This window comes from Nomascus leucogenys, chromosome 4, assembly GCF_006542625.1.
Source record: "Nomascus leucogenys isolate Asia chromosome 4, Asia_NLE_v1, whole genome shotgun sequence".
NCBI lineage: Eukaryota > Metazoa > Chordata > Mammalia > Primates > Hylobatidae > Nomascus > Nomascus leucogenys.
The window spans coordinates 103,186,010-103,201,680 of NC_044384.1; the positions used below are offsets into that span (position 1 = coordinate 103,186,010).

At 49.8% G+C, this 15,671-nt stretch overlaps 1 protein-coding gene across 3 annotated transcripts in view; it reads left to right on the forward strand.

Annotated features, from left to right (window-relative positions):
- The window catches only part of SHISA5 (shisa family member 5), a 33,355-nt gene that overhangs the window by 12,665 nt on the left and 5,019 nt on the right, over positions 1 to 15,671 (forward strand). For 2 of the 3 annotated variants that reach the window (XM_012497087.2, XM_030811860.1), the window contains exon 3: positions 8,710 to 8,790. In XM_012497087.2, coding sequence (XP_012352541.2) covers positions 8,710 to 8,790 — 81 coding nt within the window. Of the gene's footprint in view, positions 1 to 8,709; positions 8,791 to 14,794; positions 14,968 to 15,671 lie in introns of those variants that run through there. The other variant, XR_004029761.1, reaches the window with a different exon arrangement.

Sequence of the window (15,671 nt, forward strand, 5' to 3'; positions counted from 1 at the left end):
TATCCTTAGTGAAACATGATGAAAGTTTCATGTGTTTTAGTCCATTCAGACTGCTTTTAGGAAATACTATAGATTGTGTGGCTTAAACAACAAACATTTCTCACAGTCCTAGAGGCAGGAGGTTTAAGATCAGGGTGCTGGCGTGATCCTGGTGAGGGCCTTCTTCCTGGTTATGTCCTCACGTGGCCTTTCCCTGTTTGTGGAGGCTAAAACAACTCCATCTTGGATGCTAATCTGCCCATGTTGACTTCTGATTAACCCCAGTTCTGGGAATGCCTCTAATGCCTTTCACATACTTACCATAAATCCTGCCCTTAGACCAATTCCCTATGGTTTATAAGCCCAGGATCTGAGGTTAAGAAGTCCCTATTAAATGTTTCTGAGAAATAGATTTGTCAGCCTCTTTCTTCAGCTTCTCAGCTTCCTTGGGCGAAGGCTTGTACAGACCTGCTCACCTCTGAACATTGGTGCATGCATGCAGAGAGAAATCGAATTTCTCTTCCTCTTTTTATAAGGACACTAATCCCATCCTGGCAGCTTCACCCTCATGATCTCATCTAAACCTAATTACCTCTTTTTTTTTTTTTTTTTTTTTTTTTTTTTGAGATGGAGTCTTGCTCTGTTCCCGGCTGGAGTGGAGTGGCACGATCTCAGCTCACTGCAACCTCCACCCCCCGAGCAGTCTTAACTCATTCCAGCATCAACTCTTAACTCTAAAGTGCAAAGCCTTATTTATATATTATCAAAATCAGATATGAATGAAACCATAGGTACATTTCATCCTGAGGCAAAATTTATCTCCAGTTGTGAAACCTGTGAAGCCAGAAATGCATATGTGGGACAGGCAAAGGATAGCCACCCCTATTAGAAAAGGGAGAGAAATTAGTAGGAAGTGTAGCTAGGGCAACATGGTGAGACCCCGTCTCTACTAAAAAAATCACCAGGCATGATGGTGCGCGTCTGTGGTCCCAACTATTGGGAGGCTGAGGTGGGAGAATTGCTTGAGCTCAGTGGGGGCAGAGGTTGCAGTGAGCTGAGATCGTGCCACTCTGCTCCAGCCTGGGACAGAGTGAGACCCTTGTCTCAAACAAAACAAAACAAAAACAAACAAACAAAAACAGTAGGAAGTGATAGGTGCTGTCAACGAAGAGCCAAACTCTGTAAAATATTTGAAGAGATTTATTCTGAGCCAAATATGAGTGACCATGGCCCGTGACACAGCCCTCAGGAGGTCCTGAGAACATGTGCCCAAGGTGGTCCAGGCACAGCTTGGTTTCATACATTTTAGAGAGGCATGAGACATCAATCAAATACATTTAAGAAATACATTGGTTAGGCCGGGCGAGGTGGCTCAAGCCTGTAATCTCAGCACTTTGGGAGGCCGAGGCGGACGGATCACGAAGTCAGGAGATCGATACCATCCTGGCTAACACGGTGAAACCCGGTCTCTACTAAAAATACAAACAATTAGCTGGGCGTGGTGGTGGGTGCCTGTAGTCCCAGCTACCCGGGAGGCTGAGGCAGGAGAACCGCGTGAACCCGGGAGGCGGAGCTTGCAGTGAGCAGAGATCGCGCCACTGCACTCCAGCCTGGGCGACAGAGCGAGACCCCATCTCAAAAAAAAAAAAAAAAAAAGAAGAAGAAATACATTGGTTTGGTCCAGAAAGGTGGGACAACTCAAAGGGCGGGAGGTTGGGGGTGGGTGGGGAGCTTCCAGCCTATAAGTGAATTTAAATGTTTTCTGGTTTGACAATTGGTTGAGTTCGTCGAAAGACAAAATTGATTGATAGAAAGGGAATGTTCAGATTAAGATAAAGATTGTGGAGCCCAAAGTTCTTTTGAAGTCCTCTAGTGGCTGCCGTTAGAGACAATAGATGACAAATGTTTCCTATTCAGATCTTAGTTAATCTCTTTAGGATTGGGAGGGTCTGGAAGGAAAAGATCTAGCTATGTTAATAGAGATTCTTTACAGATGCACATTTTCTCCCATAGAGAACAGCTTTGCAAGGTCATTTCAAAATATGGCAAAGAAACATGTTTTGGGGTAAAATGTTTTGATTTTTTTTCCTTGTCTCGTAACGTTATGCCAGAGTCAGGTTGGAAAGTAAATCACGATATATAGGGTTAAATAAAACCCATTTGATGAGAATTTATGATTTGTAGGGCATGACTCCCCAGGCCCCTTAGATAGGAATTTGGACGAGATAAAAAAATCAGAGTTTAGTTCTCAGTGCCAAGCAATTCTAAATAATTCTACCAAGACAAACTCCAGTAGACTTTAAGCCTTGGGAATAATCCTCTTTGGCTGGACACTCTGCCCTCTGGACCCACTGTGGTGGGGGCTGCACCCCCATGGCTCTGCTGGGTGGTGGTCCCGGCCTTCAAAACTGAGGTGGCCGGCCGGGCGCAGTGGCTCATGCCTGTAATCCTAGCACTTTGGGAAGCCGAGATGGGCGGATCACCTGAGGTCAGGAGTTCGAGACCAGCCTGACCAACATAGAGAAATCCCATCTCTATTAATAATGCAAAAATAGCTGGGCGTGGTGGCGCATGCCTGTAATCCCAGCTACTTGGGAGGCTGAGGCAGGGGAATCGCTTGAACCCAGGAGGCGGAGGTTGTGGTGAGCCGAGATTGTGCCATTGCACTCCAGCCAGCCTAGGTGGCAAGAGCAAAACTCCGTCTCAGAAAAAACAAAAAACAAAAAACTGAGGTGGCGGCAACCCGGTTCCAGCCTGTGCACTCTGGGCCTGTGGTGGGAGTGGCCCTTGATGATTGAATTGTCTTTGGGGTCCTTTTCTTGTCTTTAAGAACACTGCACCTTGAAAACAGCGCTGCCAAGCATGATGGCTGACGCCTGTAATCCCAGTACTTTGAGAGGCCGAGGTGGGAGGATTGCTTGAGCCCAGGAGTTCGAGACCAGCCTCGGCAATATAGTGAGACCTCATCTCTATAATTTTTTTTTTTAATTAGCTGGGCATGGTAGCATGCACTTGTAGCCCCAGCTACTCAGGAGGCTGAGGTGGGAGGATTGCTTGAGCCTAGGAGATCAAGGTTGCAGTGAGCTGTGATCACACTACTGCACTCCAGCTTGGGTGGCAGAGTGAGACCCTGTCTCAAAAAAAAAAAAAAAAAGGCCGGGCGCAGTGGCTCACACTTGTAATCCCAGCACTTTGGGAGGCCGAGGCGGGCAGATCACAAGGTCAGGAGATCGAGACCATCCTGGCTAACATGGTGAAACCCTGTCTCTACTAAACAAAATACAAAAAGTTAGCCAGGTGTGGTGGCGGGCGCCTGTAGTCTCAGCTACTTGGGAGGCTGAGGCAGGAGAATTGCATGAACCCAGGAGGCAGAGCTTGCAGTGAACAGAGATCACGCCACTGCACTCCAGCTTGGGTGACAGAGTGAGATTCTGGCAAAAAAAAAAAAAAAAAAGTAGCTGTAGCAGGGGTGTCCAATCTTTTGCCTTCTCTGGGCCACTTTGGAAGAAGAAAATTGTATTGGGCCACACATAAAACACACTAATGATAGCTGATGAGAAAAAAAAATTTTTTTCAAAAAGAAATCTCATAATGTTTTAAGAAAATTTAAGAATTTGTGTTGGGCTACATTCAAAGCCATCCTGGCCTGAATGTGGGCCACTGGCCACAGGTTGGACAAGCTTTCTCTATGGCCCAGTCCTGTAGGATCTTAGACGTCTGACAGCCTTCCTTCACTTCATCCCCTTTCTCCCCTCTGGCAGGTGCTAGGGTGACTGATTCGGTCTGTGGTTCATACCCATTCTAACCTTGTTACCTCGCAGTTTTTGGACTACACTCTTAGTATTTACAGTGTGGATAGGCTGAGAATTGTCCAGATTTTTAAGTTCTAGTTCTTTTTTTGCTTAACAATTCATTTCTCTTTTTTCACTTTTTTTTTTTTTTTTTTTTTGAGATGGAGTTTCACTCTTGTTGCCCAGGCTGGAGTGCAATGGCACGATCTCAGCTCACCTCAACCTCCACCTCCTGGGTTCAAGCGATTCTGCTGTCTCAGCCTCCCTAGTAGCTGGGATTACAGGCATGTGCCACCACGCACAGCTAATTTTGTGTTTTTAGTAGAGACGGGGTTTCTCCATGTTGGCCAGGCTGGTCTCGAACTCCTGACCTCAGGTGATCCGCCAGCCTCGGCCTCCCAAAGTGCTGGGATTACAGGTGTGAGCCACCGCGCCCGGCCTTTTCACATTTTACTATAAGCAGTTGGCCGGGTGCGGTGGCTCACGCCTGTAATCCCAGCACTTTGGGAGGCCGAAGCCGGCGGATCACGAGGTCAGAAGATCGAGACCATCCTGGATAATACGATGAAACCCCGTCTCTACTAAAAATACAAAAAGTTAGCCTGGCATGGTGGCGGGCGCCTGTAGTCCCAGCTACTCGGGAGGCTGAGGCAGGAGAATGGCGTGAACCCGGGAGGCGGAGCTTGCAGTGAGCCGAGATCGTGCCACTGCACTCCAGCCTGGGCGACAGAGCAAGACTCTGTCTCAAAAAAAAAAAAAAAGCAGTCAAGAGGATCCAAGCTGCTCCTTCAACACTAAATATCCCATATATTTCAAGTTTTCCTCTGAATTGCTCAATCTTGTTTAATCTCTTTAAGGTCTTTTTTCCTTTAATCTCACTGTGTAATCTTTAAACAGTGTAGGTGTTGTTTTTCTAATGTCACTGTCTGATAATTTCAGTATTTTAAGGCAAATTTTTCTCCTTAGATTCACTGGTTTTCCTTCAAATGTATTAGGGTATAATTGTTTATAATGCTTTTAAATTTTGTTTTGTTTAACATTTAAAGAAATATCCCCCATGGGTACTTCTTTTGTTTTGTTTTGGTTTGGTTTTTTGAGACAGAGTCTCAATCTGTTGCCTAGGCTGGAGTGCAGTGGCGTGATCTTGGCTCACTGCAACCTCTGCCTCCCAGGTTCAAGCGATTCTCCTACCTCAGCCTCCCAAGTAACTTGGATTACAGGCATGTGCCACCATGCCCAGATAATTTTTTTGGTATTTTTAGTAGACAGGGTTTTGCCATGTTGGCCAGGCTGGTCTTGAACTCCTTACCTCAGGTGATTCACTCACCTTGGTCTCCCAAAGTGCTGGGATTACAGATGTCAGCCACTGCACCCAGCTGGTATTTCTTTTTGTGTGTGTGAGACATACAAGGTAAGTATAGTAAAAAAATTATTAAACTTCTAATTAAAAATATAATTTCAAAAGACGTTTCCAATAGCATCAAAAACATCAAATACCTAGGAAAGACAAAATTTCTACACAGAAAACTATGAACCATAAACTGTAAAACATACAAACTATGTATTTATAAAACATATAAGCATATAAACTATAAACATTAAAACATATAAACTGGGCCGGGCGCGGTGGTTCACGCTTGTAATCCTAGCACTTTGGGAGGCCGAGGCAGGCGGATCACGAGGTCAGGAGATCGAGACCACGGTGAAACCCCGTCTCTACTAAAAATACAAAAAATTAGCCGGGCGTGGTGGCGGGCGCCTGTAGTCCCAGCTACTTGGAGAGGCTGAGGCAGGAGAATGGCGTGAACCCGGGAGGCGGAGCTTGCAGTGAGCCGAGATTGCGCCACTGCACTCCAGCCTGGGCGACAGAGCGAGACTCCGTCTCAAAAAAAAAACAAAAAAAAAAAACAAACAAACAAAAAAACATATAAACTGTATGTTCATAAAGCATAGAAACTATAAAATATAACTATATAGACTATAAAATACATAAAACATTATTGCAAAAAAATCATAGCCCTAAATAAATGGAGGCACAGACAGGGCTCATGAATTGGAAGACCATATTTTAAAGATATTGATTCCCCTCAAATTGGTATATGGAATTTGTTAAATCTCAGTTTTAGAAAACTCTTGGCAGGTGCATCTGTGTGAGAGTGTGTGGGAGTGCGTGCGCGCGCGCGTGTGTGTGTGTGTGTGCGTGCCTATGGTTATTATTATATTTTTTTAATACTGATGGGATCTCCCTATGTTGCCCAGGCTGGTCTTGAATTCCTGGGCTTAAGCAATCCTTCCACCTTGGCCTCCCAGAGTGCTAGGATTATAGGTATGAGCCGCCACACCTGGCCGCCTGTGGGTTTTTTTCTTTTCTTTTCTTTTCTTTTCTTTTCTTTTTTCTTTTCTTTCTTTTCTTTTCTTTTCTTCTCTTTCTTCCTTTTTTTTTTTTTGAGATGGAGTCTCATCTCTGTCACCCAGGCTGGCGTGCAGTGGCTCAGTCTCTGCTCACTGTAACCTCCATCTCCCGGGTTCAAGCGATTCTCCTGTCTCAGCCTCCCGAGTACAGGCATTACAGGGATTACAGGCATGCGCCACCATGCCTGGCTAATTTTTATTTTATTTTATTTTATTTTTATTTTTAGTAGAGACAGGGTTTCACCATGTTGACCAAGCTGGTCTCGAACTCCTGACCTCAGGTGATCCAACCACCTCCGCCTCCCAAAGTGCTGGGATTATAGGCGTGAGTTTATAATCTATTACTATATATATATATATATAAAATCTCTATATATAATATATGTATACAATATATAATATATATAATCTATAATATAAAATATATAATCTATATATATAATCTATAATATACTTTCTTTTTTTTTTTTTTTTGAGACGGAGTCTCCCTCTGTCGCCCAGGCTGGAGTGCAGTGGCGCAATCTCGGCTCACTGCAAGCTCCGCCTCCCGGGTTCACGCCATTCTCCTGCCTCAGCCTCTCAGAGTAGCTGGGACCACAGGCGCCCGCCACCACGCCCGGCTAATTTTTTTGTATTTTTAGTAGAGACGGGGTTTCACCGTGGTCTCGATCTCCTGACCTCGTGATCCGCCTGCCTCGGCCTCCCAAAGTGCTGGGATTACAAGCGTGAGCCACCACGCCCGGCTATTTTTTTGTATTTTTAGTAGAGACGGGGTTTCACCGTGGTCTCGATCTCCTGACCTCGTGATCCGCCCGCCTCGGCCTCCCAAAGTGTTGGGATTACAAGCGTGAGCCACCGCGCCCGGCTTTTTTGTATTTTTAGTAGAGATGGGGTTTCACCATGTTGGCCAGGCCAGTCTCGAACTCCTGACCTCAGGTGATCTGCCTGCCTTGGCCTCCCAAAGTGCTGGGATTACAGGCATGAGCCACTGTGCCCTGGCCTTCTTTTTTTTTTTTTTTGAGACGGAGTCTTGCTCTGTTGCCCAGGCTGGAGTAATGCAGTCTCGGCTCACTGCAACCTCCACCTCCTGGGTTCAAGCAATTCTCCTGTCTCCGCCTCCCGAGTAGCTGGGATTACAGGCCTGCACCACCACGCTTGGCTAATTTTGTATTTTTAGTAGAGACGGGGTTTCACCATCCTGGACAGGCTAGTCTCGAATTCCTGACCTTGTGATCCACCCTCCTCGGCCCCCCCATTTCTTGATAAATTCTATTAAAGATATAAATCTCCCTCTAAGAACTATTTTATTTGTGTTTCACGAATTTTGATGTATTTTCAACATTCAGTTCTACATACTTGTTAATTTCCTTTATTACTTCTTCGTGATCATGGTGTCTTCTCCCCTGCCAGGTAAGTATCCTTTATGAGTTCTTATTTAACACAATACAAATCAAGAATTTTGGTTTTATTTTGTATTTTTTATTTTTGTACCTTCTTAGTTTCCCAAGGTAGGAGTTTTTTGTCATTGTTGTTGTTTTTAGTACTTTTTAAAAAAACTTTGTGGAGGCCAGGCGTGGTGGCTCACGCCTGTAATCCCAGCACTTTGGGAGGCCGAGGCAGGCGGATCACGAGGTCAGGAGATCGAGACCATCCTGGCTAACACGGTGAAACCTTGTCTCTACTAAAAATACAAAAAATTAGCCGGGCGCGGTGGCAGGCGCCTGTAGTCCCAGCTACTGGAGAGGCTGAGGCAGGAGAATGGCGTGAAGCTGGGAGGCGGAGCTTGCAGTGAGCCGAGATTGTGCCACCGCACTCCAGCCTGGGTGAGAGAGCAAGACTCTGTCTCAAAAAAAAAAAAAAAAAAAAAAAAAAAAAAAAACCTTTGTGGAAATGTAGGCCAGGTGTGGTGGCCCAAGCCTGTAATCCCAGCACTTTGGGAGGCCGAGGTGGGCAGATCATGAGGTCAGGAGTTCGAGACCAGCCTGGCCAATATGGTGAAACACCATCTTTACTAAAAATACAAAAATTAGCTGCGCATGGTGGTGGGTGCCTGTAATCCCAGCTACCCAGGAGGGTGAGGCAGGAGAATCGCTTGAACCTGGAGGGCGGAGGTTGCAGTGAGCCAAGATCGTGCCACTGCACTCCAGCCTGGGTGACAGAGGAAGACTCCATCTCAAAAAATAATAATAATAATAAACTTTGTGGCAATGTAGTTACTGATTTGTAACTTCATCCTGTTGTGGTCAGAGAAGATCCTTTGTATGGTATCTGTCTTTTAAAATCTGCTGAGACTTGTTTTGTGGCCTAACATATGTTCTCTCCTGGAGACAGTCTGGTGGACACCTGAGAGGATGTGTGGCTTTGTGCTGTGAGATCCCGGTGTGGGCAGAGTCCACCTCTGGAAGGCCATTGAAGCCACCGGTTCATAGTAGCTTCTGTGCACGTTTTGTGGTGCCCTAAGGTAGTGTTTGTGCTGGCGCACTCGGTGGGGCTTCATTGTGCTAATCATGAGGTTTCCTGTTTGCAGTGTGCCTGCCAGTGTAGAGCCGGTGGAGCAGCTAGGCTCGGCGCTGAGGTTTCGCCCTGGCTACAACGACCCCATGTCAGGGTAAGTAAAGCCTGCTGGCTGGGTGCGTCTTCCTGGCGAAGGTGACAAGAGGGCTCAGGGGGGCCAGTGTGCATCTGGGGGACTGGGATGATTCGGTCATTGGGGTGGAGCCCAAGAAACTGTCACCATATCTGACCACAAGGACACTTGCTCCTTATGCTGTGAAGGTGTCTTCATGAGTGTGCTGGGGTGGTGGGGATGTGGGCGACTGTGGTCGGGGGTTGACAATTGAAGAGCCAGGGGTCGGGGGTACATTGACCTGGATGCTGGGTTGAGTCAGCAGATGACTGATGGGTCCCAATGGGGGCAGGAGTGACAGAGATGGGGCTGTAGTGGGCATGCGATGATGGTAGATGGGGGCGGGTATATTGTGATTGGGCATTGGTGACAATGGTGATGGTGATGGGGTGATGGTGGTGCTGGCAAGCACGTGGTGATGGGGTGATAACGGTAGGGAGAGGTCCTGGGACAACCAATGATGCCACAGTTCCTGTGTTAAGCTTTGTGGGTCATGGTTACTGTGTCAGGACTCTCCTTTCAGGGAACCAAGGAGCAACCCCAGCTCCCAAACCCCAGTCTCCTTGGCTGGGCTCCGGCCTGTGTTATTGCCACCGTAACAGGAGTTGTGACATCTTCCTGGAGGTGGAATGGGTGTGCAGCCACCAGCGCGGGCTTTCCTGGCTGGGTCTGTTCCACTTGCCGTCTCCCCCCTGCCCTGGTGGATCTAGAAGCCACTTAAAGAAAACGTCTGCCCAGGAGGGCAGGGTTGCCCCTTTGGAGGAAGAGACCCTGGGCTCTGGGCCTGAGTGGGGGGCTTGGGTTCTTGTTTTGCCCCATCCCATCCTGTAGGCCCAGGCAGGTGTGGGGCCTCACTGGCTACAGCAGAATCAGGGCAGGGCTCCTGTGTGTGAAGGAGGAGAAGAAGTGCAGCTGCGCCCCTCCTCAACACCTCAGGGCTGGTTGGAGCCTGAGATCTCTACAGGCCTTCCCCCTCGACGTCCAGGAGCCCAGGAATGGCTGTCCTGCCCTGAGGCCCAGGACTGTGGGCTTTCAGATGGCCCCGTGAGAGTTGCCTTTGCCCAGCCTGTGTGGGCCTGGAGGCAGTCCAGGAGTGGGCCTCGTCCTGAGGACGGTGGGCATCACGGAGGGTTCTGGGAGCGCTGAGGACTGAATGGTGTTTTAGGAAGACCACGCTGGCTGCTCTGTGGAAGATGGAAAGAGCAGATGGGGCGGGTGTGGGAGGTGGGAAGTCGTTTCTGTAGGAGGTGGCCTCAGGCGGCTTCCTGGCCAGAGGCGCTGGAGGCCAGAGAGAGCCAGAGCTTGGTGGGGAGAGGTGAGGATGGAGACTTACATTCAGCAGCTCCCTCAAGGCAGGGTGTGGAAGGAGTGGGAAGGAGCAGGGGCTGGACACTGGACGAGGGCAGGCTTGTGGTGAAGTGCGCTGTGGAATGGAGATTTCACACCACGGAGTCCATGGCACCCTGGGCAAGAGCCAGGCAGTGGAGCAGATTGAAGAGCAGTTGGAAATTGTATGCTGGTCGCAGGCAACTCCTTGGGAGAGTTTTGGCCGTGAATGGATGAGGAGTAACACAGGCATTGAAGCTGGGCACAGTGCCACACTCCTGTAGTCCCAGCTACTTGGGAGGCTGAGGCAGGAGGATCGCTGGAGGCCAGGAGTTCAGGGCTACAGTGAGCTATGATCCTGCCTGGGAATAATCCCTGCACTCCAGCCTGGGCGACCCCGTGTTTTTTGTTTTTTGTTTTTAAAAGGGAGACCGGGTGTGGTGACTAATGCTTATAATCCCAGTACTTTGGGAGGCTAAGGTGGACAGATCACCTGAGGCCAGGAGTTCAAGACCAGCCTGGCCAACATGGTGAAACCCTGTCTCTACTAAAAATACAAAAATTAGACAGGCGTGTTGGCGGGTGCCTTTAATTCCAGCTACTCCGTAGGCTGAGGCAGGAGTATCACTTGAACCCAGGAGGCTGAGGTTGCAACAACAAAAAAAGGAGTTGGAGAATCCATGTGAAGGGTTGTTTTGTTTCTTTTTTTTTTTTTTTTTTTTTTCTCAATGGTAGGGATTTGAGCTGGGACAGCAAGGAGGAGACAGTGTGGAACAAGCTCCCAGAGGGGCATAAGAGGAGGAGTGGCTTCCTGGGGTTGTGGCAGCAGGGAGGTGACTGGGGCCAGCTCAGAGGCACCTCTGACTCCCCCAAGGTGTGCATGTGGGACCTGTTCTGTTAGCCCAGCTGCCGCCTTGGTGTGCACAGCACTGGGCCTCGTGTGCTGTGTGCTTGGCGTGCCCTGCTGCCTCCTGCCCCAGGCTATTTTGCTCATGCATTGAGAAGAGCAGGTGACTGGAGTGATGCTCCCCCTCCCGTGCCTCATGTCATCTCTTGTCCTCTGCTTTGTTCTGAGCCCCAGCTCATGCCTAGGACCTGCTTTATAAAGGTGCAGGAGCGAAAGAAGTGGGTGCTGGGAGGAGGGGAGGGGGACAGGGTCATCAGTGACTCCTCTCTTTTGAACTCTCTCAGGTGGCTGCCTGTCTGGGTCCCAAGGAGACATCTTCTGCTGGGCATCCGTGTGCTGCCTACTTGGCCAAGGGCACTGTTTGTCCACTGGAGAGTTGGCTCCTTGGTGAGGGCCTGGCCCCTGCTGTCGAGGCCATGGCCAGGAGCTCAGGAGAAGCCAGGCAGGGGAAAGACCCCAGGCCAGGTGCCCCACCCCAGCTCTGCCCCACTCCCTGCCACTGACCCCTCCTCCTCTCCTTATTTTGGGACCCTTGCCTCTGGCTGTCTTCCTCTGGGCTACTTTTTTTTTTTTTTGAGATGGAGTTTCTCTCCTGTTGCCCAGGCTGGAGTGCAGTGGCGCAATCTCTGCTCACTGCAATCTCCGCCTCCTGGGTTCAAGCAGTTCTCCTGCCTCAGCTTCCTGAGTAGCTGGGATTACAGGTGCCGGCCACCATGCCTGGCTAATTTTTGTATTTTTAGTAGAGATGGGGTTTCACCATGTTGGCCAGACTGGTCTCGAGCTCCTGACCTCGTGATCTGCCCGCCTCAGCCTCCCAAAATGCTGGGATTACGGGCATGGGCCACCGCACCCGACCTGGGCTACTTTTTGAGTTCCCTAGGCATGAGGCAGCAGGCTGGAGCCTGGATCCAGATGGGCCCACATCTGCCTGGCCCAGAACCCCTGCTGCAGGAGGATGCCACCCATGGCAGGGGTTATAGTGTGGCCCTATTTGTGGGCTCAGGGTTGGCCCAGGTCTTCTGCCCCCTAGACTTTGGCAAGTGAATCTCTGTTTAATGGTGAGTGGCTCCAGCCATTCTTGGCTTGTTCACTCCCTAGAGCTTCCTTAGTCTCCTGGTTGTTTTGGGTCCTGCTCTCATGTCCTCTTCCCAGCTCCTTGCACTCACAAGACTGTCGGGCAAGACTGTTGGGTTTCTAGGCACCGAGTGGCAGAAGCTCTGGCTGCAGACTCCAAGGAGGCCACCACTGACCTTCTGCTGTGACTCCACTGCCACAGTGCAGGGGAAAGGGAGACAGGCCCATTAGGCGAGGTGTGGCCACAGCCCTGGTGCTACCTCCCAGCCCTCAAAGCGTCCTTTCTGTGGTTCTCAGGCCCTCAAGCCTGTCTGGGGCCTTGCTGACACCGGGATGGGGGTGCGGGTATCCCAGGTCCAGAGCCAGCCTGTTCACAGTCTAAGGTTTGGAGTCTTCCATTTCTTGGAGGCCGCCCAATTCTCCCCAGACCCTACAATCCTGCCCAAACTCCCTGTCGGGGTGGCTGCTCCTCTGCCTTCTGCTGCCTCCTGCTTGGGCTGACTCTGCCTTTTGAGCTTGGCACCAGCCTTGGGAGACCCCATTCCTTCCTCTCGGAGGCGTGGTTCCATTGGTACTGTAGCCACGTGTGCCCTTGTACCCTAGCTCCACTCTGCAACCACCCCTTGAATGTTGCTTGGTTTTCTAAGGTCACCATGCCTGGGTGGGGTCTCTGAGTGAATTTATTCATTTACCTGTCCAATATTTATTGATTAATTCACAAGATTGTGCAAAAAAATTTTTTTATTGAGCACTCACTATATGCTAGGCACTGGAAATACAGTGGCGGCCGAAAGCTGTATTGGGTGATAATGGTACAAAGCAGGGGCAAGATGTAGTTGATCAAATGCTCACACACAACAGAGTGTGTGTTTATGAACTGAGGTAGAAAGGAATTTAATTCCGTACGGGCATGTGCTGAGGGGCCTGGCCTCTTCTGCATGGTGGGGAAGGTGCTCCTGGGGAAGTGACGCTTTGACCTGAGGCCTGAGGGGTGAGCAGGAATGAGTTAGGTGTGGCTGAGATGAAAGGAGGAAAGGGCTGAGCTGGCAGGAGGATCTGCATTTGCAAAAGCCTTGAGCAGGACACAGCATGGTGCTTTCAAAGCTGAAAGGAGGGGGCTGGGACTGAGCACAGAGGTTGAAGGAGAGGGGGCAGTTCCAGACCACACATGGCTTTGTGGGCCTAATAGGGAGTTTTATTTTATTTAAAATTTTCATTAAAGGCCGGGCAAGGTGGCTCAGGCCTGTAATCCCAGCACTTTGGGAGGCCAAGGTGGACAGATCACCTGAGGTCGGGAGTTCGAGACCAGCCTGGCCAACATAGTGAAACCCCATCTCTACTAAAAATACACAAATTAGCCATGTGTGGTGGCACGCACCTGTAGTCCCAGCTTCTCGGGAGGCTGAGGCACGAGAATCACTTGAACCCGGGGAGGCAGAGGCTGCAGTGAGCTGGGATTGCACCACTGCACTCCAGCCTGGGTGACAGAGAAAGACTCTGTCTCGAAAAAAAAATGAATAAAATTAAAAAATAAAATTTTAATTAAAGATTAAAATTTAGCCTGGGCAACACAGTGAGACCCTGTCTCTACAAAAAATAAAAAAATAGCCGAGTGTGGTGGTGCATGCCTGTGGTTCCAGCTACTTGGGGGACTGAGGTGGGAGGATCACTTGAGCCTGGGAGTTTGAAGCTGCAGTGAGCTGTGATCGTGCCACTGCACTCCAGCCTGGGCAACAGAGTGAGACCCTGCCTCAAAAAAAAAATTTCCTTTATTATAAGTTTCACTGTCTGGTGAGACAAATCCCAGATTTTTCTTTTCTTCTTCTACTTCTTCTTTTTTTTTTTTTTTTTTTTTTTTGAGACAGATTCTCACTTAGTCTCCCAGGCTGGAACAAGCCTCCTGAGTAGCTGGGATTAATAGGTACGTACCACCATGCCTGGCTAATTTTTGTATTTTTTGATAGGTAAAGAAGGAGTTTTGCCATGTTGCCCAGGCTGGGCTCGAACTCCTGGGCTCAAGCTTCCCAAAAGCCTCGGCCTCCCAAAGTGCTGGGATTGCAGGTGTGAGCCACTGCACATGGCCTCTTTTCTTCTTTTGTTGTCAACTATAATACATATACAGGAAAGCACAGATACACTCAGTTTAACATGTAATTATAAAGCAAATTCCTTTGTAATCCCAAGAGCTACAGGAGCCATAGCCGGCATTTGAGCAGGGGGTGACATGATGGACCCTGCATGGTGGCCCCAGTAGGGTGGCCGGGAGAACATGGGGAGACAGATTGGAAACAGTGCTGGTGGGAGAGGAGGAGCTGAAGGGACGGGCTGGACTTTGCTCCTTGCGTGTGTGTCAGCCAGGGCCCCAGGGTCGCCCTCTGGGCCTAGATGGATGCAGAAGCTCCTCTTGGAGGCTTGTGGAACAGGGCCGGTGGGTTAGGTGGAAGTGGGGGTGGGGGTGCTGCTGAGCTAGAGTGTGGTTGGGGCCCACTGAGGCTGGGGTGGCTCTTAGACCCCCTAGTGGCCAGGCTGCATTCCGAGGTCAGGCCCCGCAGGCTTGGCTCAGGGAGGCAGCTCTGGGAGGCAGTTGGGGCACCTCTGCTTCCCCCGCCCCCTGGCCCCCACCCCTTGGCTCCTTGGCTGCTAGCCGCCTGTTGGGCGGGGCCATCCTGTATCTTTAAGAGGGTGGAACAGGGGCCTCGCGTCTGTGCTTCCTGTGGCTGACGTCATCTGGAGGAGATTTGCTTTCTTTTTCTCCAAAAGAGGAGGAAATTGAAACTGAGTGGCCCACGATGGGAAGAGGGGAAGCCCAGGGGTACAGGAGGCCTCTGGGTGAAGGCAGAAGCTAACATGGGGTGAGCTTGGGCGCTATGCCGCATGTGCGTGTGAGAGACAGACACTGAGAGATCTCTGGAGGGATGATAACGGCCTTGCGGTCGCATGTCATTGATGGCATGTGAATGTGTGTGCGTTTCTCCATTCCTGCCTCTGGTTGGGCAGGAAGACACCTGTAGTCTGCTGGTCCTGTCTTAGGGCCTTGTCCTGGACGGCCTGGGGCTGATGGCTCCTGCTTTGAGAGTCCTGAGGGGTGCTTTTGAGCCTGGAGTCTTTAGCTCTGTCTCTGGGCTGTGCTGTGGGGCCCTGCCGAAGTTGTGCAGCCCCAGGGCGGGGTAGGGTGGGACCCACACCCTCCTTGGGACTCTGTTGGGCAGAGGCTGGGAGGGGATGCCCTACAGCTAACAAAGCTCCTGGAGTTTTTGAATGTGTTTGATGCAGTTACCAAGCATTTGCCTTTTGTTAGAATAAAGCTTGGGTTGGGCATGGTGGCTGACACCTTTTAAAAAAAACTTATTATTTTTTATTTTTTTGGAGACAGACTCTCACTCTGTCACCCAGGCTGGAGTGCAGTGGTGCGAACTCGGCTCACTGCAGCCTCTGCCTCGTGGGTTCATGTGATTCTCCTGTCTCAGCCTCCAGAGTAGCTGGGACTACAGGCACGTGCCACCACGCCCGGCTAATTCTTTTTTTTTGTATTTTAGTAGAGACGGGGTTTCACTGT